Genomic DNA, 24,343 nt, shown 5'->3' on the forward strand with positions numbered 1-24,343 from the left:
TTGTCAATGTTATTTCTCTCAGACTAGCATTCTCTGGATTTTTACTTCATCTGACCATGATAGTATAAGGTTTTCTCAGTTGCCCTCCATATGCACAGAAATAGATTTTTAATATACACAATGGCAGAACATAAAATTAGAATGTATTTTTTAATATATTTAAATCAACATGCATTTAGATTTCCCTTAATATTTAAATTAGAGGATATACTTCTAGATGACAAACAATAGCATTGGAAGGGCCTTTAGATGCTTAGATATCTAGAATTAGAAAGGTCTGGGTGATCTTTAGTCAAATGAGAAAAAAAAATCTCAGGAAGGATTTGTGCCCATATCACATAGAAAAGCAGATACGAGATTTGAACCTAGTGCTGACCATTGTTCTGGTTCATGGGGGAAGTCCCCAGTGGTTCTGAGCAGTTCCATCTCATTTGGAGACCAAGTATCCATTCATGTCCATCCTTGAAAAAGGTGCATGTTGGTTCATCATCTGTTCAAGGGACATTTCAAGTGTCAGGAATTCCCAAATGTGACAATAGGTGGTCCACATTCAAGGCCAGCTGGGCACTGAGTCCACTTCACTCTGTCCTGGTCCTGAGGCAAAGTCCTTCTTCTTTCCAAACAACTAGTCCCTATTCTTTTGACTCTTCCTCTCCACCATCCCTTCCCCAGCCCAGGCCTGTCTCTTTGGGAGCAGAAACTGTCACCCTCTGATCATGGATATAAATATTTGTGACTCACATTTAGGACTAGAACAGTTTTGAGGCTTTAATTTCTGTTTCTGTGTAGATGGATAGATTGAGGAAGCAAATACAGAAACCTTAGAGCATTTGTAGGGGAGGAAAAGGGAAGGAAATTAGTCAGCTGAATGTTCAGGGATAACCTCACCACAGAGTTCCAATGCGCAGATAATTTCCTCCCTCAACACAACTCCAATATTTAGGCATGATTTTCTGTCAGTTCTATAGAACTTAAATTGTTGTCGTAAGTCCTATTAATACAGGACTGAGAAGAAAACAATGTATATCTTGGAGCCTATGACAACTTGTCAGGTATGAAGAAAGGATTCTTGGTATTAAAGCATACAAACCCAGCATATATTCCCAGGTATTGCTGTACAATCTTCTACTCTGGAAGTCTTTGAAAAGTGGAAAAAAAAAGTACTCGCTGGATGTTGTTTGTATCAACTGGTGTAGCATTTCCTCATACTGTTTCTGAGAAACAGAATGTTCAGTGTAATGTTAATACATATTCCTGGAAAAATGTTATTTGGGTGAAATAAGTTTAGAAACTTCTATTAAGTACAGTGGAATGCGTTATTTTCTATACGACTTTAACATGTTGAAATACATTACACTTAAAGAGGGGAATGGGCATGTGACATTTTATGAATTTGTCTTAGAAAAATTTGCCCCCTCTCATCTTTTTTCCCCCAAGGAGTGCTTATTAGTATATCTTGAAAGACAGTATTGGAAATTCCAGTCTAGTTTAATCCCCTCTTTACTGAAATGGTGAAAATTCCAGAAATGGTTAGTGGTACCTTTAAGAGTAAGGGGAAGAAGGCACAGACCTCTTGCCTGTTAGACTGGTCCGAAGCAATAAACTATAATTTTTAGATATAGCCTCATCTTTAAGTATAATTCCCAACTCAGAGAACTGCTGAAAATAGCTACCAAATCACTAACTTTGGACAACTAACTTTTTTTGTGTAATGGAGCAAATAGTTGATTCATATTGCAAAGGTTAGGACAGAAAGCACTTACTTAAAGTCTAGAAGAGTATGATTTATCCTGTCTCTATTATCAGTGTTGACTTGAACAAATATCTTAACTCACTTATACCCCATTTTCCCCTTTGTGAAGCTGAAATCTAAATCTATGTCCCAAAGATATTTTAAGCATTAACATCATTTTCAGATAAAATTGCATCAGAACAGTACCACTATCTCGTTTTCCAAAACAAAGACAGCACTTGGTAATTGCTAGGTCAATGGCAATCAGCAGTATTTATAGACAGTACTTGCTTGAAGCCACTATTGTGTTTTGATGTCAATAAACAATAACCGAATTTATTTTCCAGTGTTTTTCCATCTAGTCTTTATACTCTTAAGTTTTTAACAAGTTTTAACTTGTTCTCCAAATCACTTGCTGTGTAGGAGGGGAGGGGGAACAATTCTTACTTCATTTTCCTAGTATAAAAGGTTAAGCAATTTTCCTCAGGTAACTAATAGGCAGCAAATGGGCCAGGAACAAAATGTAAGGCTTGGGAATTCTGTCTACTACTGAACCAAAACGATTGGTTTGTTTCCTTCCTAAATTAATTATTTAAACTCCTTGTTTTAAGCATTTTGCAAACCTAAGCCAAGGGATTCTAGATATCTCACATTTCATTCCAGCTTTAACTGTGCTTTGTTTTCATTTTGTTTGTCAAGTTTTCCACACAATTTTAACAGTTGCATATCCAATTATATATAAAAATCATAACACAATTTACCAAATCTTTTGTGTGTGTATGTGTGTGCGTGCACATGTATACAAATGAAAGCTTTAAGTAGTAAGCCATGTATATTTAAAACAAGAATAAGTATTTCTAGTTACAAAACAAACTGGTTTTAATACATAAATTCTTCCTAAAACCCCATTAATTAACAGTTTTTGAAGGGGAGCAAAACAGTCAAGGAAAACATATTAGCAGCTCATATTTTGCTTGCTTGTTCTTTGGAGAAAAAAAAAAACTGTTAGTATTCTATAAGAAAAGGAGAGGAAGGATAGTTTTCAGATGGGATTTAAGCCAGAGAGGTCTCTTATGCCCAGGAAGATCAATCAGGGCAAATGAGTTCTCCATGTATTATTACCTAAGGGTAGAGAAAATTGAAGATGAGATTTTTCCCCCTACTTGTTTGACCTTGCTGCATAAATATGATGTAAAAAATATGTGTGGAATTTGATAGTGGTCTTTTCTATTAGTCAAACCTTGAAAATTTAACTCTTTGAGGCTTTTCAAATTTGGTGTAAATGATACAATTTCTTCACGTTTAATCTTGTTTGTTCTCATTTAAATATAATTGTATTTGCAATCACGACTTTAATGAAACTCTGATTTGCAGAGGACCTAAATGCTTTCTGCCCTGTAAAAACAAATGCTCAACCCTTGTTGCTGCACTCAAGGATAGCAGTAATAAAAGTGGTTAGAAAATCAATTTAAACCGCATTTGTACTTTACCAAGAACCCTGTGACACTTACATTGGTAAGAGTTATGCTTTCCAAATATGTGATCCACTTTTATAAGCAACTAAGAACCCTGCAGCTTCAGTCAGACTATCCAAGCAAGAATAAATGACCCCACATCAATCCATTTTCACAATACCTGACACTTGTAGAATGGGGGAAAGAAATGAGATCAAAAAGATAAACAACAGGCTGTGCAACCTACCTAGACTGTTTCAACCTAAGACTGAACCTTGTATGCATAAATGAAAAAAACACATTTTACTCTGCAGCCCTTAATGTTTTACAAACCTGAGATTATCATAAGCAAAAGAGTATGTAGAAAAAGATCCCATGTCTTATTGTTCTTTATAAATCCCATGCATCACACTGCTTAACATAAAAAAGGTTCTCTGCAAATGCTTGTGGTATGAAAAGAAGGGATGGATGAATGATCTTAAAGATACACAAATCCCATTTTAATCAAACAGATTGGATTAAAATAATTTGTAAATATGGATATTGCAGGGGAAAAAACAGAAAAAAGTTACCAAAATATTTTGTTGTGATACATTACATTTCATCTCAGTAATATGGAGCTAAAACATACCTGTATTTTTCCTTTCTTCTAATAATAGCACTGATATATTTGTTTTTCACATCATGGAAGACTTTAATGGGTCTATTTTTCTAAGTGCTTTTCTGCTTATGATAACCTCCAGCTTGTTAAACATTAAGGAAAGCAGAGGGATAGGACTGAGCAGCTGGGACTCCCATCTTTTGGTAATGCAGAAGATGGCCGGTATTCAGAAAAAGCTCAAAGCTCAGAAATAAGACAAAGGAGCAAGAGCATATTCTTTTAATATCCTACTAGAGTATTTTCTAACAGGCCTGCTTAAAGATTATGTAATCCTCTGGAAGAATGCACTTTTCTGTGGCTCACTATTACTATTGATTAGGCCCAGACTCTGAAGTTACATGTTAACTTGTAGATTTTTGTCTGATGGAGAAGCAAACAAGCATAAAATGGTAGGAAAGAAAACCACAAAATTACATTTTGTTCTCTTGTAGGGTACTAACTACTTTTGTCTTTAACTCAGCAGTCTTATTTTAGCATTCACTCAGTGACACTCTGTCCTCAGTCTCTTGGATTCTCTTTGAAGCAGCCTTAACCATCATGCTCATGTCTTCATTAATGAGATAACTAAATCTTTGGCATGTGTTCATTATGTACTTGTGTGAAAGTCAGGTTTGAAACTCTTTGAAAACTGACCTTTGACACTGGTCTTTATAACAAACAGGATTTAAAAGTATATACACAGAATTGTGTATAAAAGTGAATATTTATTTACAATGAGAAAAGAAATCTCAGTGACTTACAAGGAAGTTTGGAGATTCGGGCCTCTTTCTCTGAAATCTCTTTAGACTCTTCCCAGGAAATGCTTACATGGAAATGATTCTTGATTGCAAGCTAGTTTGCCCTCTGAAAGAGAACTATAATAACCTACTGCAATTCCTAGCAACTCCCAAGTCTCAGAAGGACATGTGTAAGGGTGGGGGGAGGGAGACTCTTAGCTTCATTTGCTCCAGAGTAAACCAGGTCTATACTGGGGGAGAGCACACCAGCAAGTAAGGAGTTGTGGAGTATAAGTCTGGGAGAAATAAACCAGAGATCTTTTCCTCCCTTGGGTAACTGGACCGTGGAGTGGCCCCTTGTGCAGATTTTGGTGAAGACTCACATACACATGTATCAGAAGATCCAGCACTGACCTTCTGTTATAGGGAGAACATGCGGAACCAAAATGGCACCATTTAAGAAGAAAACCTCTGAATCTATTTCAATCAAATCCCTTCTGCCCCAGAACAGCCCCAAATATGGACAAACTAGACACAGAAGAGGGACAGAAAGGCATCAGGAAGAAAACATCACATTCTTTCTCCATTCAAGTTCTTGAACTGCAGGTGTACCCAACCAGGAAGGGGACTGGAACCATTAAACTAAATGTAAGGTGGAAGTTTTAAACTGGAGTAGGCTGAATCATGCTTTTAATATGTCAACATGAATAGAAAGCTCTGGAACATGGATGATATTCCATTAAGAAAAAGTAAAGAGAAATCCTACAGAGCACGCTTGACATCACTGACAAAAGAAAACTAAAACCCTCTAAAGTTTAAACTGCCTTTAATGAAAGGATACATAGATAAATGTCTTAAATGCTCAATTAATTAACACAATGAGAGAAATGGAGAAGACCACATACACTCCTAAATTTTTACCTGAAACCTGGTTGAGTACTTTCTTTTTTCACCTTATTTCTAGCAATAGGGGTTACCTACAATTGAGATGATTAGATGCTCAGTAGCAAACTTTTACAGCTGAGAATAATCTAACCAAATACAAATTAGTCCTCTACGACATGAGACACAAATTCTGAGTACAATTTCAAGGATGCTGACTGTAGACAGAAAGTGTAGCAACTAAGAAGAAGGATTAAATATTTGAAGATGTTATTAGTTTAAATTTGTGGTGAGAAATTGATCTGAAATAGGCTCTTTTTCCCCCGTTGGTATTCAGAAGGTGAGAGTAGACCACTGAGCTAGATTAGGGGTAATCTGGCCTGGATATAGAGTAATAACTAAAAGATCTCAGCAGGTGATGCCTAGCTACATACCACTATGAAATGACAAGACAAGCAAACATTTTGTGGGGGTGCTGCCACTCAGTACAGAACAGATAGAAATGCTAAGACATGATACCTTAATCTTTTGTACTCTAATGGTTGTTACTACTGCAATTTCAAATTCAATTTACAGCTCCTACCTCATTTTGAAGTGCTAAATGATTTGAAAACTAAATACCTAGAAATCACAAAAAAAGTTCTTTTTATCAAACAATGTCAAAAAAGATGTCTATGAAATGAGAAAACATGGATTGAAAGAAAAGGGAAAATGAATTGAAAGAACAGAATGAAAGAAACCAATTTTTACTTCTATTCACATGGGACAATGGGAACAATGAAAGTTCCCTAATGGTAAGAAATACAATTTTTTTTTTTTTTTGGAGATTACTTGTTTTAGTTAATTTTATGTGTCAGCCTGACTGGGCTACAGGATACCTAAATAGCTGGTTAAACATTATTTCTGGGTGTATCTCTTAGGGCGTTTCTAAAAGAAATCAGTATTTGAATTGGTAGACTGAATAAAGCAGATGACCCTTTCCAACTTGGATGGGCATCATCCAGTCCCTTGGGGATCTGAACAGAACAAAAAGTAGAGGAAAGTAGAATTTGCTCTGTTTTTTTTTTTAATTTTTATTTTTTATTAAAAAAATTTTTTTTAACACTTATTTTTGAGACAGAGAGAGACAGAGCCTGAACGGGGGAGGGTCAGAGAGAGGGAGACACAGAATCTGAAACAGGCTCCAGGCTCTGAGCTGTCAGCACAGAGCCCGACGCGGGGCTTGAACTCACAGACCGTGAGATCATGACCTGAGCCGAAGTTGGCTGCTTAACCGACCGAGCCACCCAGGCGCCCCACTCTCTGTTTAGCTGTGACATCAATCTCCTGCCATCAACGCTTCTGGTTTTCAAGCTTTCAGACTCAGACTGGCATCTACATCACTAGCTTTCTTGGGTTTTTAGCTAGCGGACTGACAGATTGCAGAACTTCCTAGCCTCCATAACTGCATGAGTCAATACCTTATAATACCTATATAACTTTTAAAAACATGTTTATTTATTTATTTTGAGAGAGAGAAAGAGAGAAAGAGTACCTGTGAGCAATGGGAGAGGGGCAGAGAAAGAGGGAGAGACGAGAATCCCAAGCCGGCTCCATACAGTCAGTACAGAGTGTGATGCAGAGCTTGATCTCAGGAACTGTGAGATCATGACCTGAGCCGAAATCAAGAGTTGGATGCTCAACTGGCTGAGCCACCCAGGCACCTCTATCTATCTATCTATCTATCTATCTATCTATCTATCTATCTAAACATTGTTTAACATTGAAAATTAAATTGAGTTGGATTTTCTTGGTCAATGAATTGAATAAAACAACTCTTTCATCCATCTTTTATCCTAGTGCAGTGGTCTGCAAACCATGGCCCTTGGGCCAAATCCTGCTAGTCATCTATTTGTGTGAATAAAGTTTTACTGGAACACAGCCATGCCCATTCATTTTTTATATGTTGTCAAAGGCTGCTTTAGAGTTACAATAGCAGAGTTGAATCGCTGTGATGCAAAGTCTGAAATATTTGCTATTTTGACATTTACAAAAAAGTTTGCTGACCCCTGCCCCAGCACATGGAGGGTAGCATTGGTTAGTGATGAATAAAAGCTATGAGAACAATTAGAGGCACAGACAGCACATTCATTCACATATGGGAATTATTGACTTTCAGTGCATGATAAAATACATTCCTATAGGCTTAGCACCTGGTAAAATTAAGACTAAGTTTAAAACTTGCATTTCAATAATTATTTACTATAATGTCAGTGACATGAGTTCTTAGTGCATTTGCTGTATAGGTTATATTCCCAAACCTGAGATCCTTTTAAATTATTATTTAACCTATTTAAAAACATCTGGCATAGAAAGGAGAAAGTGATTTAAATATTATCTGTTTAATTTGCTAACCTTCCTATGTATGCCCTTTTGGAAACAGCCTGTTCAAAGTCCATAGAGATTTGGATACTCAGAATAACCCTTCTGTATCACTTTTCTAAACTGAATTTCACTACATGCAATTTGGGTTTCTCTGAAATGAGCAACCACAGGGGTTTGAAAATTCTAGCACAGATTTATAACAAAATGAAAAAAGGTTGGATACTGTCCAGAAACATGTGATGGTACTCAAAGCAGAATGACATTTGCTTGGTAAAGCTGCTGAAGTGTTACTCCTCTTAACATTTTTCAACATGAAATTTGTCTTCTTGTAAGCAGGTTACCTTCATAGACAATGGAGGGACAGAACTTATTAACACTGAATTTTATCAACCAAGCTGCTAAAATGAGTGATGATTTTGTTTACAAATAGCTATAAATAGGGTTGATTGCATGAACCCTAAAGTATAGCTTTATGGTACTGACGTCTCTTCACTTACCATCCTACTCTTCTTTAGAGTAAGTATGCTTCTTTAAGGGTTATCTCCTATTAAACCACTATTAAACCACTAGTCTTTACATGTTGGAAAAAGCATTCCCAGGAGATGTGGATTAGGGTGTACAAGTGTGTGTGTGTGTGTGTGTGTGTGTGTGTGTGTGTGTGTGTACTGAAAAAAACTTTTCTCTCTCTTAAGGTTAGGAGAGATTTTTTTTTTAAATTCTAGATGAAAGTCACTGGACTAGATCAATTAAATTGTGATGACAAATTATTTGCATTTTCAAGTAAAACCATCATGCATACATGCGATAGTATTTAAAAATTAGTGTCTTTATATCTTGAGACAGAAAAGCTGAGAGGTAAAAAAGCTTTCTTCTTGACCTTGTAATAATGACTCTTTCTTTCTGAACATACAGGGTCTGTTACTTTGGAAGTAAAATAAACTTGTAGACCAAAAAAGAATTCTATCAGGTCACTCTGTCTATTCCTTTTCAATCCAGAAAGGCTAAATATTGATATACCTTATTGAAATTGCTCTGCTATTTTGAAAGCTGTCTTGAATCTAATCTCCTCTTCTGGGAAAATAGGAGAAGAGAGAAAACCTGAGGGGTGTAGGTGGTGGAGCACCTATAGCCATTTTGCTATGTTTGAAATCTGAGAATGGAGTTAAAACTGAAGTGTCCAAAGGGAGCAGAAGAAACTGGGCCCTAGGGTGGCCTTTAAGTCATGAATCAAAAGATACTTAAAATGGGAATCCACAGCCTTCCACTTAGTGTGAACCAGTAAATTCTGTTTGGGATGAGTTTCCCAGAATTTGTAACAGAAGGATTCCTACCTGATACAGAAAGCATCTCTACTTTCTAGCTCAGTTAATGGGGTTCCAAAAGATTAGCAAACTTGCCCAAGTTCACATAATTATTAAGCAACTAAGCCAGGATTTGAAGTGACTTCTTTATGTCAGTTTACTAGAAGGATCTGCTGGGGGCAGTTCAAACTGGATTTTTAACTAACTACAATGTGATGAACATGAAAAAACAAAGACATACCAAAAAGACAGGAGTGAAACAAGGACACAGTGAAGGACATTGTAAATGAGGTATAAGGTTCAATAATTTCTGAGGATTCTGAAAATTTGAGATTTCCCTGGTTGTCTCATTTCTCCCAGTTACTCAGCAAGACAGAGGATCGTGGATGGCTCTCCTTCCCAGGTTGACTATTTTATACTCCAGCTATTTATAGTGCCCTAATTAGAAATCATTGCAAACATAACATTTGTGTTTTGATTTGCTAAAACACTGATATTGCCAATCCATAAGAATAATATGCATTTCATTTCTAAGAATAGTTGCTAGTGCCAGGAAGCCATGGAAAGTAAACCCAGACTCATGAGGACCCTCATAGTTTCAGAAGGCAAACCACCATGAAATATTCTAAGTATTCAGCTTTTTCCCATTAGAATAATCCAAAATGAGCCCCTACTCCTTAGGGGTCAAAGTATCTCATCCCTCCAGCCCTTGACAAGTATTTAATTATTGAAGTTTCATGTTTTCAAATGCATGTTGATTTTACATTCTCCTCCAGAATATATCTGTTTGCATATATAAAAAGCAAAAACAAACAAAAAAACAGGAGAAAAGAAGAGGAGAGTTTAGAAGTCTGCCTGGGTAGGCAGGCTCAGGAGTGACATCAAGTCAGATAGCACTAACAGACCCAAAAGGTGACAAGAGTTGGAAGACAGTCTGGAAGGTCCTGGAGAGATCCTTTTTATGATGCGACAACACGGACAGGAAAATAATCTTTGGCTTTTGCCAACAACACAGATGGGAACTGAGTTGCCAAAAGCATTAAGCCAGTTCAGGTCCATTTTGTCCAAGTCAAGATAGGGCTCAGTAGCAGAGTTTCTCTAGGTTCCTTGGTTGGAAAACTTTATACCATTCCATGTATTCCAAGTATGGGTATGCGTCTGCTGGGGGCAGTGTGTTGGTCATGGTGAGGATTCTTTATGACATTTCTTTGTTCTGTGTTCTTCTCTATGGACTGAAGCTGCTCATGGCCTCACTGGGAGTCCTCCTTCAGTACATATTCTGGTTCTCCTTATGAGTTGCTACATAGACTGCTGGAATGCCCTATTATGGTTTACTATTGGTATTTTAGACAAAACAGGAAAGAGTAAACATACCATTCTTATTCTGATAATCTTCCCTGTAGCCCTATAGCTATCTGTGATCTTCTTGGATTAAACTTTTGACCTCCAAGGGGCTGTTCTTATGATCCTTCTGAGAAGTCTATTTTTGTTGTTGTTCTGAAATTAGCCAACTCCAGTGTATTATGGTGTTGGTGTGCATAAGGAGATGCTGGATTGGAAGCTGTAGTTGCCATGGACCAGCATGTCCTGGATGCAATAACGCAAAGAGTAGTTTTGGCAGTTCAGCATTGGTAATCAAGATAGCAATCATGTTGTTCAGAGGATGTGAAGAGTGTTTTATTTGGGGTTACAGCCAGCTAGTCTCCATTTCACTAACAATAAAAGGCACATACAGATCTGGAAGACCTTAAATAGTGCTTGCCAAAATCAGCTGTCATTTGAGTGGATTTCTCTGGAGTAGGGGTTGAGAGGTTGAAAGACTGAGAAATTGATATGGAAAGCCAGAATAATGTATATGATGGAAAACAGATACTTTTGTGTGTGTGTGTGTGGGGGGGAAATTCACTCTAAGGCCTTAAGTGCTGATAAAGCTTCCATACTAAACCGAAAGCTACTTGTGTGCAGGATAGTGTCTTAAATATACATCTTCGTTTCACATAGTACTTTCCCTCAGTTGGCCTTCAGGCAATGTTTGCTGAAATAAATCTAAGAGAATGAACCTAGGACTATTTATATCTATCCTACTAGAATAATTATTTTTACTTTTTTTTCAAATACATATTAAATAACTAAAACTGGAAGTCATGTGAGGTTCTCTAGTTTATGAAAATAAGAGATTTATTTTATTTAGCATGTATTTGGCTTACAGTATCTCTGACAGTTATTGTTACAAAGTAAAACTAACGCTTACCTATTCTCCGAGTTGGTGATGGGGACACTTCTGTAGAAAATTAGAGTATAATTGTTTTCTATTGCTGTATGGCAAAATTACCACAGAATTAGCAATTTAAAACACATTTATTATCTTATTTTTTCTGTGGGTCAAGGGTTTAAGGAAAGGCTTAACTGGTCCTCTGTATAAGAGGCCCAGAAGCTTCAGTCAAGGTGTTGGTCAGGTTGGGATCTTATTCAAGGTTCAACTGGGAAGGACCTGCTCCCAAGCTGAAGTGGTTGTTGGTAAAATTTAGTTTCTTGCAGTTGTAGAACTGAGGGCTTCAATATTTGCTGGCTGTCAGCTACAGGCCACCTTACTGGTTGTTTGCTGGAGGCTATTCTCAGTGCCCTGTCACATGGACCTTCTCCAAAATGCTTCATGCTTTATCAAAGTCAGCAAGACAGAGAGGGTCTCCTTGCAAGACGCAGCTACAATCTTATGTAACCTAATGACATAATTGACGTTTCACCACCTTCTGTTGGTTCACCAATTGGTTTCACCAATTCTGTTGGTTCAAAGCAAATCATAGATCCTACACTAAAGGAGATGGAATCATACAAAGGCATGAACACTGGGAGAGGGATAATGGGGTCTATGTTAGAGTCTGTTCATCATATATAGAAAGAGAGGAAACACAATTCTTGTCACTTTTATAATTCTGTCAGTGGTAAAGCCTCATTGACAATATTTAATTTAGGTTGAATGACACAAATATTTCAGACATTAGTAAGTCAGTAGGAAAAGCTGTTTTCCTGTTTCTATTTCACTTAGTTACACAACAGTTAATTTTCCTTCAGGGTCCTGAAGTTTATCTTACTGGATAATTTTTGCATTATTATATGTTTTAAAAATAATTGCTATTAGTGGGTTCACTATAAAGCAGACTACTTATTAAATGAGACCTTGGTTTTGTTTCTTTCAGAAAAATAACCACGACCAAGGAAGTTAGCTTCACTCAAACTCAAAATTCACTCTTTTCAAGTCCTTTGAAACTTCATCTGTTATATTTTTCTTATATGAATTAAGTCCTAATTGCTGGTGTCATTTTACAAATGTGTAAATCAAGGCACACACTTGGGCAGAGCTAATCAGAAGCAAAGGGTTTAGACACCCCAAGAGTTGATATCCTCTTTTTCCACTACACTATGCTTTCTCCTCAAATATTAGGTCAGAGTGTGATTGTTTGGTAAATATATCACCTTGACTTTATCATACCTGCCCATTCCTCTGTTCCTGTCTTTGGCCTGTGGTTCTATGTTGTTTTTCATTTCCTTTTCCAGTGATTATTTTCAGAGCCCATCTCTGCCTACCATTTCCTATCTACTCTTGCGATAATTTTTTTTCTCTTTCCCACACTATGCATACAGATGTTTACTTTTGTGGAGTCATTACCTACTTGATACCTTGCCCCTAAGAAACACTGAGGCGAACTAATTAAGATATTTCCTGTGAGATTTGGTCAATTTTTCCTTGACTTTCATTAATATAATCTGTACATGCTTTACCATCCTCTCTGTCATTATTTGTAGCCCTGAAATAAAGATTTCTCAGAGGATTAAAGAAATTTGGGAATATGTTCTACACTGTCCAAATGAGACTCCCTCAGGGTTGATTCACTTAAGACATTTTAGTGGAGCAGAAAGTAATTGTAATTAAAATCTTTTTAATCTTATAAGAGCAGGATGAATCTTTATTTCAAGGGAAATAAGGTATATAGGCTTTTTCCTCCTTGACATACAGATTGCAAATAAAAAGAAGAAACAGATATAAGTATTCTTCTCCATCTTCAATCTTAGAGATCTGAGTTGATCTTTTATATTTTTGAAGATGAAGCAAAAAAATGCAATAAAAATTAATGCATCAAAACCATTATCAATGAATAAAAATCTGTCATTTATATATTCCAAAAGCAGAACACCTTGGTAAATTATGCTTGAATCTATCTGAAATTGCCAAAATCAGGTCCAGTTACCTAGTTATTTTCAGAGGTCAAGTATTTCTTGACATTGGAACCACAATATACAACTTTCTTTGAACAAACAAGTATCCACCACATGTGTGAAACACCTAGATGATGCATACACAAAATTGGAAGTTCCAGACCTTTCCATCACCCAGATGACAGTGCTGCTGGTTTTTGTTGTTTTAAGAATGGAGTCAAGAAATATAGGTTAGAGTTCAAGAGGCTAGAACTAACCTGATGCAGGTGCCATTGTTGTGGCATAGATGACGAGCACACCATGGGACATGGCAGTTCTCAATGTTCTTTCCACGTAGTGCTTCATCAATGATGAAGAATTCTTTGTTGTTTACTTGAAGCTCTTGAATGCAGCCATTGAACCCGTAAATGTGACCTGCATTCTTATGGATCTTAACATCTTCTGGGATATGGCCAAGGTACATTGATTCAAAATGCACCTATAAGAAAAATAACAACAAAAATATCTGATCAGGTGTTGCCAGATTATACGAGAAAGACCTAGAATGTTTTGTTCTGTAAGGCATGTTTTAATGTATCTTTCTGTGTAAAACAGGTTGCAATTGTTGCTTAGTTTTGTCACCTCTACTAGGTGGTAGGATAAGTTACCTTAGGAAAGGGCCCTTATTTTATATTTCCTTTGTAGCTCTCACAATACATAATGAAATCTTAATTTTTTTTTAAAAAAGGGCATTCAATAAAACTTGTTGATTGATTACTCTGAAATGTATTTTGGAACTGAAGTGTTTGAATCTTAATGTAAATATTAGCAAATAATAACTGATAAGGAAAATAGAGTCTTGTTAATTAACTATTGTTAGAGATTGAATTGTGTTTCCCCCAAATTCCTATGTGGAAGTTCTAACCTTCAGTAGCTCCGAATGTGACCTTATTTGGAAACAGAGCTTATACTCGCTGACCAGAATGATGATAAAAATCACTGGCACGATGTAAACTGCTACTTAATCTCTCTTCCCACCCTTCAGTAACGTATATAAATTGAATTCTCATCATTTGTATGTATATAAAAAGTAACTTTCCCAAACAGGAATTTATGAGATACACGTGAATTCTGGATGAAGTGGTAACAAGACCCTGATCTTCAGGGCTGTTGGCATACAAAAGGTGCATGCAGCATTTGTGCAGTTTATGTCTCTGATGTCCTTATCCCCAATACACATTCATGCACTCCAAACTGATACCTGAAAAGTATCCAGATTGACATTACAGATCCACTAAAATGGAAAACTATCATTGCAAGAATTCTGAAACTAGAGCCAAATAATTAAGTTAGGGCTTTAAGGGGAGGAGAGAATGGGAAATACTCAGTAATGTCACCTAATGTTTACATTAATATGCTCTGGTTTGATGCAAATGCACTTTTAGAGAACAGAGCATGTTCAATTCTAGGAACATCAAAGCATCTCCATGACCCATAATAGATCTAACTAACTCTATTATTTGAGCTCTTGTTCTTTTTTAGTGACTCGAGTTCTGCTTCTAAAGGCATTCCTTAATTTTGTGTGTGTGTACTTTATAAAAGATTCAGATATACAGTCACCCAGAGGATGACTATCTTCAGGCATAGTGGGGTGGAAAACTCAAGGTATAATAATAGGCCCTCTTGCAGTACAGGAGTATTTCTGTTTGTTTTCACATCCTTTCTCATATGCTAAGTCCATTTATATTACTACTCTAATAAACTATTAGCAAAAACTCTTTTATCAATTTAAGATAAGTGACTCACTGCTAATGCAATCTGGGATCTACCGTGAACCTGTAGAATCAGTGAATCCAAGGCCATGACCTTCTCTCACCAAGGATCTTTGACATCTTTGTGTATTGATCACACACCTGGAACAGCAAACCTCTCACAGCTTTGACAAGTGTGCTGTTTTAGCACAAAACTGATAAAGGATGGAAGAATATCCTCCTCTTCTGTCAGCAGTAGTCAGATCTGAGGGAAAGTCTATAGAGCTATCTATGATTTATTAGACCATTAAAAAACACCCAAACAATGAAAGTAGATGGCCCTTGTATTTCTTCTGATCTGAGGCTCAAGCTTAGTTGGAGTCCTGAAATGTCTGAAAAAGCTGCTGCCATTGACTGAACATAGATAACCATTAAAATGGTTGACTTCCTCTATCCCCAGACTCTTAATTATCCAGGAGCAGCCTTTTGTGTGTATAATCATTTCTAAGGAGACAGGTCTTTAAAATAAGTCTTTTCTAATAACTTCTTGTGAATCAGACTATGGAGAATAGAGTCTGACATGAAGATATGATCTTACAAGATAAAACCACAGAGAACAGACATGGATAATCAAGGAGGAATCATCAAGATAATGAAAAATATGAATGGTGACTGAGGGAAAAGGACTCCACAAATGATAAGAGTGAAATAAGCATTCCCTTTTCTCCCAGAGTTTTCTCTTTAAAGGAAGAATATAGTTTCCCTTTTATAATGTGTAGGAATAAAATAAGAAGACAGGCAAAAGGGAACAAACTTCTAAAAACTACAGAGGTGGAAACAGGTAAGAAGCTGCTTTATCTCTTCTTTATTCTGTTTTAATTTAAATTTAGATTTTGGAGTCTACATATATTTCTGTAATGATATCTTGATTCAATGTTTAGTTTTGTTTTACAGCCTCAAATCTTAAATTAAATAACTTTTATGTTAATAGGAAGGTAACTAACGTAGTTTTTACTTAAGATTAACTACTGGAGTGTACTTGTCTTTACTCAAGAATGTGACGACTTATAATTGAAACACTGACTTTTATTTGGGTGTTGTTACTAGATTTTTGTTTTTAATATTATCTGAATTGAATGCAGACAAATTCAAAACCAGAAACATCAAGTCTTGGAATGGGATAAGAGATGCTGTGTAAGGTGTTTGGCAAGAAGGATTTATTTAAGTAACTTCTTACATATGATTTATCTTAAATTTAAAAAAAAATTTTTTTTTTCAACGTTTATTTATTTTTGGGACAGAGAGAGACAGAGCATGAACGGGGGAGGGGCAGAGAGAGAGGGAGACACAGAATCGGAAACAGGCTCCAGGCTCTGAGCCATCAGCCCAGAGCCCGACGCGGGGCTCGAACTCACGGACCGCGAGATCCTGACCTGGCTGAAGTCGGACGCTTAACCGACTGCGCCACCCAGGCGCCCCAGATTTATCTTAAATTTTTAAAAAACTTTAGAGGCATTTCATGAAAGGGGATCAAAAGGCAGAACCAATATTTATCTTAGAAGAGATCTCTCTAACTCACTCTCTCTCTCTCTCTCCTCCCCATAATAATCTATGACCATACAGTCTCTTCTATATTAATTTTAATCCCTTTGGGGTTGGGCCTCTAACATGGTCATTTTGGGATTCCTTCAGAGTCCATAACAGTGTCTTATAAATAGGAGGTTTACTATAGGTTTTTACAAATGACCTGATTTATGACACTCAATCCTGGTTTGTGTGTGTGTGTGTGTGTGTGTGTGTGTGTGTGTGTGTGTGTGTTTTACAGTTTCCTGTTTAATTTCTAGGCATCTTCTTCTACTTTATGCTGCCTTATAACCTTGCTGTTTCACTAGATTCAGTCTCCAGGAGGTCCTCACTGGATACCACTCAAGAAGGAATATTAATATCACTTTAATTCTAATATAGCTTTCAATATTTAATATATATAGCATAGAGTGCCCAATAGTGCTTATATGGAAATTCTTCAATTTCTTATGAGATTAATGTCAAGTAGCTTACAAAAAGAGGTTTTTTTAAATTTGATAAATAGCAATGAAATCCTCATTAGTTCTTTACTTTCCAGTTAAATCTTTGATTCTTAAGGCTTTCCAGGCTAGAGAATGTTCTCAAAATAGTATCTTCTCCCTTTGTCAAAGAAAAAACCAAACTTCAGTGAAGCAATCAATGAACTGAGTTGCTACCCTGTGAGCACAGTGATATAGGGAAGTAGAGATACAAAAAAGAAAAGGATATGGATTATTTTTGTCTAAATGGAAATTTAATGTAATCTTGGGAATGAAATCATAAATAAATGAAATATTTAGAAAATACAGTATACAGATCAGCAATATGGCAAAATAAAAAGCTCTAGCTATTGGGGTGCCTGGGTGGCGCAGTCGGTTAAGCATCTGACTTCAGCCAGGTCACGATCTCGCGGTCCGTGAGTTCGAGCCCCGCGTCGGGCTCTGGGCTGATGGCTCAGAGCCTGGAGCCTGTTTCCAATTCTGTGTCTCCCTCTCTCTCTGCCCCTCCCCGGTTCATGCTCTGTCTCTCTCTGTCCCAAAATAAATAAAAAACGTTGAAAAAAAAAATTAAAAAAAAAAAAGCTCCAGCTACTCCTTCTTTAGGGAGACACTAATTCAACGACAATACACAGACCAAATCCTTTTGTGAGAAATGAGTAGACTGAGTTAAGAAGCACTTGTACCCCAGGTGAGTATGAAACCAGCTGTTATTGAGGATGACAGGAAAATCTGTGGCACTCACTGGCCAAAGGTCTCCCCCAGACTCAGTGAGGTATAACTAGAAGAAAACTTCCAGCTCCTAGTTTCTCTCTGGGGAGGGAAATAGAAGAATGAAACATATATACTATGTGCAGACTTTTCAGGGACTGACCAAGGGACTAGTTTCCGTTTTGTCTGAATCTATGTGCTGACAGGAAAGTGTGCCAGGTGTGGCGCTACTGAGACCAAATGCAAAGGTTGGAATAACACTCCAAAAGGTTGAATTCACTCACTGTAGATGTCCCCTGCAGCTCAGTGGGAAGGGTAGGCAAAACCCCCCTAACTCCTGACTTCTCCCTAGCAGTGGCAAGAGTTGAAGTGTGCACCCAAAATAATGTCTTTTCAGGGGTCTGAGTGAAGAATGAGTTTGTCTCCCCTGTCTTGATGGGACCTGGCCATCACTGAAAACAAAAGACAGCCGGATGCTGTGTTGCTGCTCCAGAGGACCACTGATGCAGTAGACTGAGGCTGATATAATTTGGTGGTCTCTTATAGGGGCCAGAGCAGGGGGGCAGGGTAAAGAAGAGTGGAGTATGTTTCTAACATTATGGCTTTTCTATGGGTTTCTTGAGTGACTGGTTTCTATTTTGCCTGACTTGGAAGTTCTGCATGACCCATGTACTCTAGAAACTCTGGGGCTGCTGAGAACAAAAGAGAAGTGGGTGGCTTGTGGTAGGTAGCTCCAGAGAACCTGTAGTACTGCAGACACCAGAGGCAGCAAAACACTATGAGTACCTGGAAAAGGAAACTGGCAAATTGCTATAATAGAGAATTTACACACACAAGTCCAGAGAAGATACATGCACAGGTTTGAGAGGTTCCCAGACTCTCAGGCTGATTGGTGAAGATCTTTTCCTATACAGAGCCAGTCCATAAAGACTGGGAGAGATGTCTGTTTTTTCTATAGTGTAGATCTCATCACGAATTCTACAATGTAAAGGAAGAAATGGGGAAAAAAAAATCAAAGGAACAAAAGAGGGCTCCAGCAACCAGCCCTAAAGAAATGGAAGTACCTGAGAAAGAATGAAAGTCACAGTCATGAAGATGCTCAATGAGCTCAGGAAAATGAAGCATAAAGAAAATAAGAACATCAACAAAGAGAAAATATAGTAAAGAATCAAGCAGAAATTTTGGAGCTGAAAATACAAAACTAAATTGAAAACTTTATTAGAGGGGTTTCATCAAAAGACTTGATCAAGCAGAAGGAAAGAATCAGAAAACTCAAACTCAAACCTCAAAGATAGGTTTCTTTGAAATTATTCAGTTAGAGGAGCAAAAGGAAAAAAAAAGATTGAAGAAGAGTGAGGAAAGCCTAAGGGTCTTTCAAAGATGCTATCAAATAGAGCAATATGTGCATTATGGGAGTCTCACAAGGAGAAGAAAGAGAGGGGCAGAATACTTACTTGAAGATATAATGACTGTTAATAAACATGAGAATTTTAACTTTACTTATTCAAACATTTTCTTACTTGATTCTTTTAGTTGGAATGAAGACAAAAATTTATAGCTGAATTAAAAAAAATAAGAGATATTGAAAATTTCCCAAATCTGGGGTAAAAAATGGACATCTAGATTTAAGAAGCCCAGAAACTACCACAAGAAAGAACTCAAAGAAGTCTACACCAAGACACATAATCAAATTGTCAAAAGTCAAAGACAGAGAATTCTGAAAGCAGAAAAAAAAAGTGACTTGTCACATAAAAGGAAGGCCCATAGGACTATCAATGGATTTCTTACCAGAAACATTCAAGGCCAGAGGGAGTGGGATGATATACACAAAGTGCTCAACTCCCTCCCCCCATCCCAAACTGCCAAATAAGAACACTATATCTGGCAAAACTGTCCTTTAAAAATGAAGCAGAGGGGCACCTGGATGGCTCATTCAATTGAGTGTCCAGCTCTTGATTTCAGCTCAGGCCATGATCCCACGGTTGTGGAATCAAGCCCCATATCTGGCTCCATGATGAGCATGGAGCCTGCTTGAGATCCTCTCTCTCTCTCTCTCTCTCTCTGCCTTTCTGCCCCTCTCCCCTGATCATGTGCTCTCTCTCTAAAATAACATTAAAAAAACAATGAAAACAAACCAAATAAACAAAAGCCAAGGAAGCTTATCAATACTAGATCTACCTTACAAGAAATGCTAAAGGGAGTCCTTCAAGTTGAAATGAAAAGGCACTAAACAGCAACATGAAGGCATATGAAAATATAAAGCTTTTTGGGAATGGTGTATGTATAGATTAGAGCTCGAAGATCAAGCAACTGAAGTTAAGATGCTATTAGCTTAAAATACATTATTATAGTTGTAAGATGTTGTATGTAAGCCCTATGATAACCACAAAGACACTATACATATAAGATACAAAAAAGAAAATGAGAAAGGCATCAAAGTATGGTACACACACACACACACACACACACACACACACACACACACATACAAAAATCAATGAAACACAAAGGAAGAGAGCAAGAGAGAAAACCAGGGACAAAAGAGTTATAAGACAAAATAATTAATGGAAATAGCAATTTATTACTTATCAATAATTACTTTAAATGTAAATGCAAACCCTCAATCAAAAAACATAAAGTGACTGGGTGGATAAAAAAAGATTAAAAAAAAACAATATCTGACATATTCTGTCTATAATAGACTCACTTTTGATTTAAGGACACATATAGGCTGAAAGTGAAAGAAAGGAAAGAGATATTCCATGCAAATGGTAACCAAAAAAGAAAAGGAATGCCTATAGGTTTTCAGACAAAATAGACAAGTCAACTTGTCATAAGAGACAAAGAATGATAATTATATAATGATTATCTGGGTCAACTGACCAGGAAGATATAACAATTATAAATGTGTATGCATTCAACATCAGAACGCTCAAATATATGAAACAAACATTGACAAAACCAAAGAGAGAAATAGCAGCTCAATGATAGTATGAGATTTTAATATCCCTTTTTCAATAATGGCTAGAACATCCAGAGAGAAGATAACAAGGAAACAGAGGACTTGAACAACACTGTAGAACAAATGATTTCCTGGATATAGCACCAAAATCACAAGCAACAAAAGCAACAAAAGACAAGGGGGACTATGTCAAATGAAAAAGCTTCTGCACTGCAGAGGAAACAATCAATGAAATGAAAAGGAAATCTATAGAATGAGAGAAAGAATTTGCAAACCACATAGCTGATATGGGGTTAATATTAAAACAATTATATAAGAAACTCCTATGCCTCCAAAGTGAAAACAAATAGGGTGGTTAAAAAACTGACACGAGACTTGAATAATTTCTCCAAAGACATATAAATAACTAAAAGATATGTAATAAAGATGTTTAACATCACTACTCATCAGGGAAATGCAAATCAAAATCATAATTAAAAACCATCTCACATTTGTTAGGGTAGTCATAAAAAAACAACAGAATATAGCAAGTGTTGAAAAAGATGTGAAGAAATTGGAACCTTCGTGCACTGTGGGTGGGAATGTAAAATTGTGCACTTGCTATATACAACAGTATGGAGGTTCCTCAAAAAATTAAAAATGGAAGTATCATATGATCCAGCAATTCCACTAATGAGTATTTATTGAAAAGATGGGGTGCTTGGGTGGCTCAGTTGGTTAACTGGCTGACTTCGGCTCAGGTCATGATCTCATGGTTTGTGAGTTCGAGCCCTGCATTGGGCTCTGTGCTGACAGCTTAGAGCCTGGAGCCTGCTTCGGATTCTGTGTCTCCCCCTCTTTCTGCCCCTCCCCTGCTCGTGCTCTCTCTCTGTCTCTCTCTCAGAAATAAATAAAAACATTAAAAAAATAATGTAATGTAATGTAATGTAATGTAATGTAATGTAATGTAATGTAAAATGTAATGATCCAACAATCCTGTACACTAGTCAGAGCTCATCATGAAAAGTGTACTCTTAATCCCCTTTATCTGTTTCACCCATTCACTCACCTGCCTCCCCTCCTGGCAACCTCTAGGTTGTTCTTTGTATTCAAGAGTCTGTTTATTTTTGTTTGTTTGTTTGTTTGTCTCTTTTTTTCTTCAAAACAAAAGCCAATTTTATTCTTACCATCATAATCCACTAGACACTGTTGAATCTGTTGCAGCAGGAAATTAAGTGTATTATAAAAGGAACAACAACAACAACAAAGCATGGGAATCAGAAAATCTGGGATCAAGTCTCTTTCCTTATCACTATGAAATTTTGGACATCTGATACTCAGTTTTATAAGATACTATCTTGTAAAAGAGATAATAATTCTTACTTTGGAGAGTTCTTGTGAAGATCCAATGAGATAAAATATATAGCCATAATTTGAAAAATGTAATGTGCTTATGCAAATGTTAGCTATTCTTATGTGCTTCTTTAAGATGCTTGTATATGCTCAATATGGGAAAAAAAACTACGTAGAAAAAAATAGAAATAAAATGAAATTTCCAATTCATTAGGGCCCTCCACACTGCCAGCTTTAAAGTGCACTAAAATTAGCACTTTGGAGCTCTAATTATACAGATTAACTCTCCATGATGATCAAATGAACCAGGAATTCTTTATCTTAAATGTATTTCTATAAAGTCATACTAAGAAGCATGTAACCAACCACATCATTAAAATTAAAAGAATTCAGCGAATTGCCTGGTCTCTGGAAGGACAAACATCCATCCTCTCTTCTCTAAATTTTGCTTCATTCAATGTTTCTAAGAAAAATTCTCTGAGAAGGGACTTTTTAACAGCACAGTACAAGCACTACCATAGCCTATAAAATGCGTTTTTAATTACTGTTTTGTATCTTGCTAATCTTTTTTTTAAAATGTTTTTATTTATTTTTGAGACAGAGAGAGACAGAGCATGAGCAGGGGAGGGGCAGAGAGAGAGGGGGGACACAGAATCTGAAGCAGACTCCAGGCTCTGAGCTGTCAGCATAGAGCTGGATGCGGGGCTCGAACTCACAGACTGAGATCATGACCTGAGCTGAAGTTGGACGCTTAACCGACTGAGCCACCCAGGTGCCCCGCATCTTGCTAATCTTTACCCATTCCTGTGCTGTGTTTTTCATCAAGCATAACATATTATATGCAAAGTGTGAGACGAAGACCAATTTCTTGTTAAATTTAATAAAACTTTTATAGCGACAGGCAGTATTAAATATATTTAATTGTACCTAAAGTATCAGGGATGACTATTCTGGTGTTTTGTTGAGAGCTTTTACAAGGAATATGTTCAATAAAGAAATATGATGTGTATTTATTAACTTAAAAATAAACAGTTATTTGAAATATTGAGGGCACACTTAGTAATGTCTGGAGCTGGATATTTGCATAACTACCTGAGACACATGGGATATCTCTGTGTCTTTCTTCAGTATTGGAGGTTTTCCATCTGCAGTCACTTCAATCATACACACACTCTGAGAGCTGCCCACAGGGATTGTGTAGCTAGAAACAAAACAGAAGAGGCCATTATTGCACGTATTACTGGCAAGAACAGGGTAACTTCACACATGGATGGTAAGTACTTCTTCAATGAGAGAGGTACTTTCTGGATCATAATAATCCTGAAATATGGCCTCAACCAAGTGTGAACATTTTAGGATAGATGAAAGATATATTTCTTTTCTTATGCTGAAATTTTATTTTCCTTCTCTTTCTATCTCTAAATCAGGACTTGAAATGCCTTCAGAAAGTTAAACCCCCACAAAACCAAAAGAGCTTTCTGTATAAGTAGCTAATAATAAATTTTAAGTGCTAACAGTGGTGGACATATGGTCTCACTCATGTAGGAGACTGTTGGACAAGTAACAGCAATGTTAAATGATGCAAACCTGCCTAGGTAGAAATTTCCCCTCCCTGGCCTCCAGGGGAAATAGAAATGGAATAAGAAATGAAAGGCTGCATACCCTTGAGCAGTGAGATTACAATGTGATATAGTTATCGGAACTCAGAAAGCATGCTGCTAATGTACTGGCATGGTACTGTGTCTCAGAGATAAAGAAAAGTATAAGGTTAAGGGAATTTGTAGAATGAATAGCAGAAATGACCAATACACAATTGAAAATTTATCACAGTTTATAAAGTGATACAATCAGATAAAAAGGTACACATACTAAAGTACTTGGCAAAAAATTAAATAGAATTTTAAAAGACAATTTAAATGATAGTACCCTGTCACTTGCCACAGGTAATAACAGTAACTTGTCTTTTTAAGTCTATTCCATAGAGATATCAGAAATTCATTTACTAATATTAACAGTGGCGATTTCTGCATACTGAAAGTATGATCTTAATGCTCACTTTTGCTTTTTTGTATTTTCTAAATTTTAGACAATGAACACACCTAATTTTTACTTTTAATTTTGACCCACTGCCCCAGTTTGCACATGACTAAGACGTTTTCCAGGATGCAGGATTTCTCAGTGCTAAAACAAGGTAAGTGCCTCATACATCAGGATCAGTTGGTA

The 24,343-nt window shown here is 36.8% G+C and overlaps 1 protein-coding gene across 2 annotated transcripts in view; it reads right to left on the reverse strand.

The window, feature by feature from the left end:
• LOC109499722 (protein eyes shut homolog) overlaps nucleotides 1-24,343 on the reverse strand; it is an 866,761-nt gene that overhangs the window by 209,482 nt on the left and 632,936 nt on the right. For both annotated transcript variants that reach the window (XM_045057710.1, XM_045057711.1), the window contains 2 exons: nucleotides 23,213-23,321; nucleotides 13,583-13,803 (listed from right to left, as the gene is read on the reverse strand). In XM_045057710.1, coding sequence (XP_044913645.1) covers nucleotides 13,583-13,803; nucleotides 23,213-23,321 — 330 coding nt within the window. The remainder of the gene's footprint in view (nucleotides 1-13,582; nucleotides 13,804-23,212; nucleotides 23,322-24,343) is intronic.

This window comes from Felis catus, chromosome B2 (genome assembly GCF_018350175.1).
Source record: "Felis catus isolate Fca126 chromosome B2, F.catus_Fca126_mat1.0, whole genome shotgun sequence".
Taxonomy (NCBI): Eukaryota; Metazoa; Chordata; class Mammalia; order Carnivora; family Felidae; genus Felis; species Felis catus.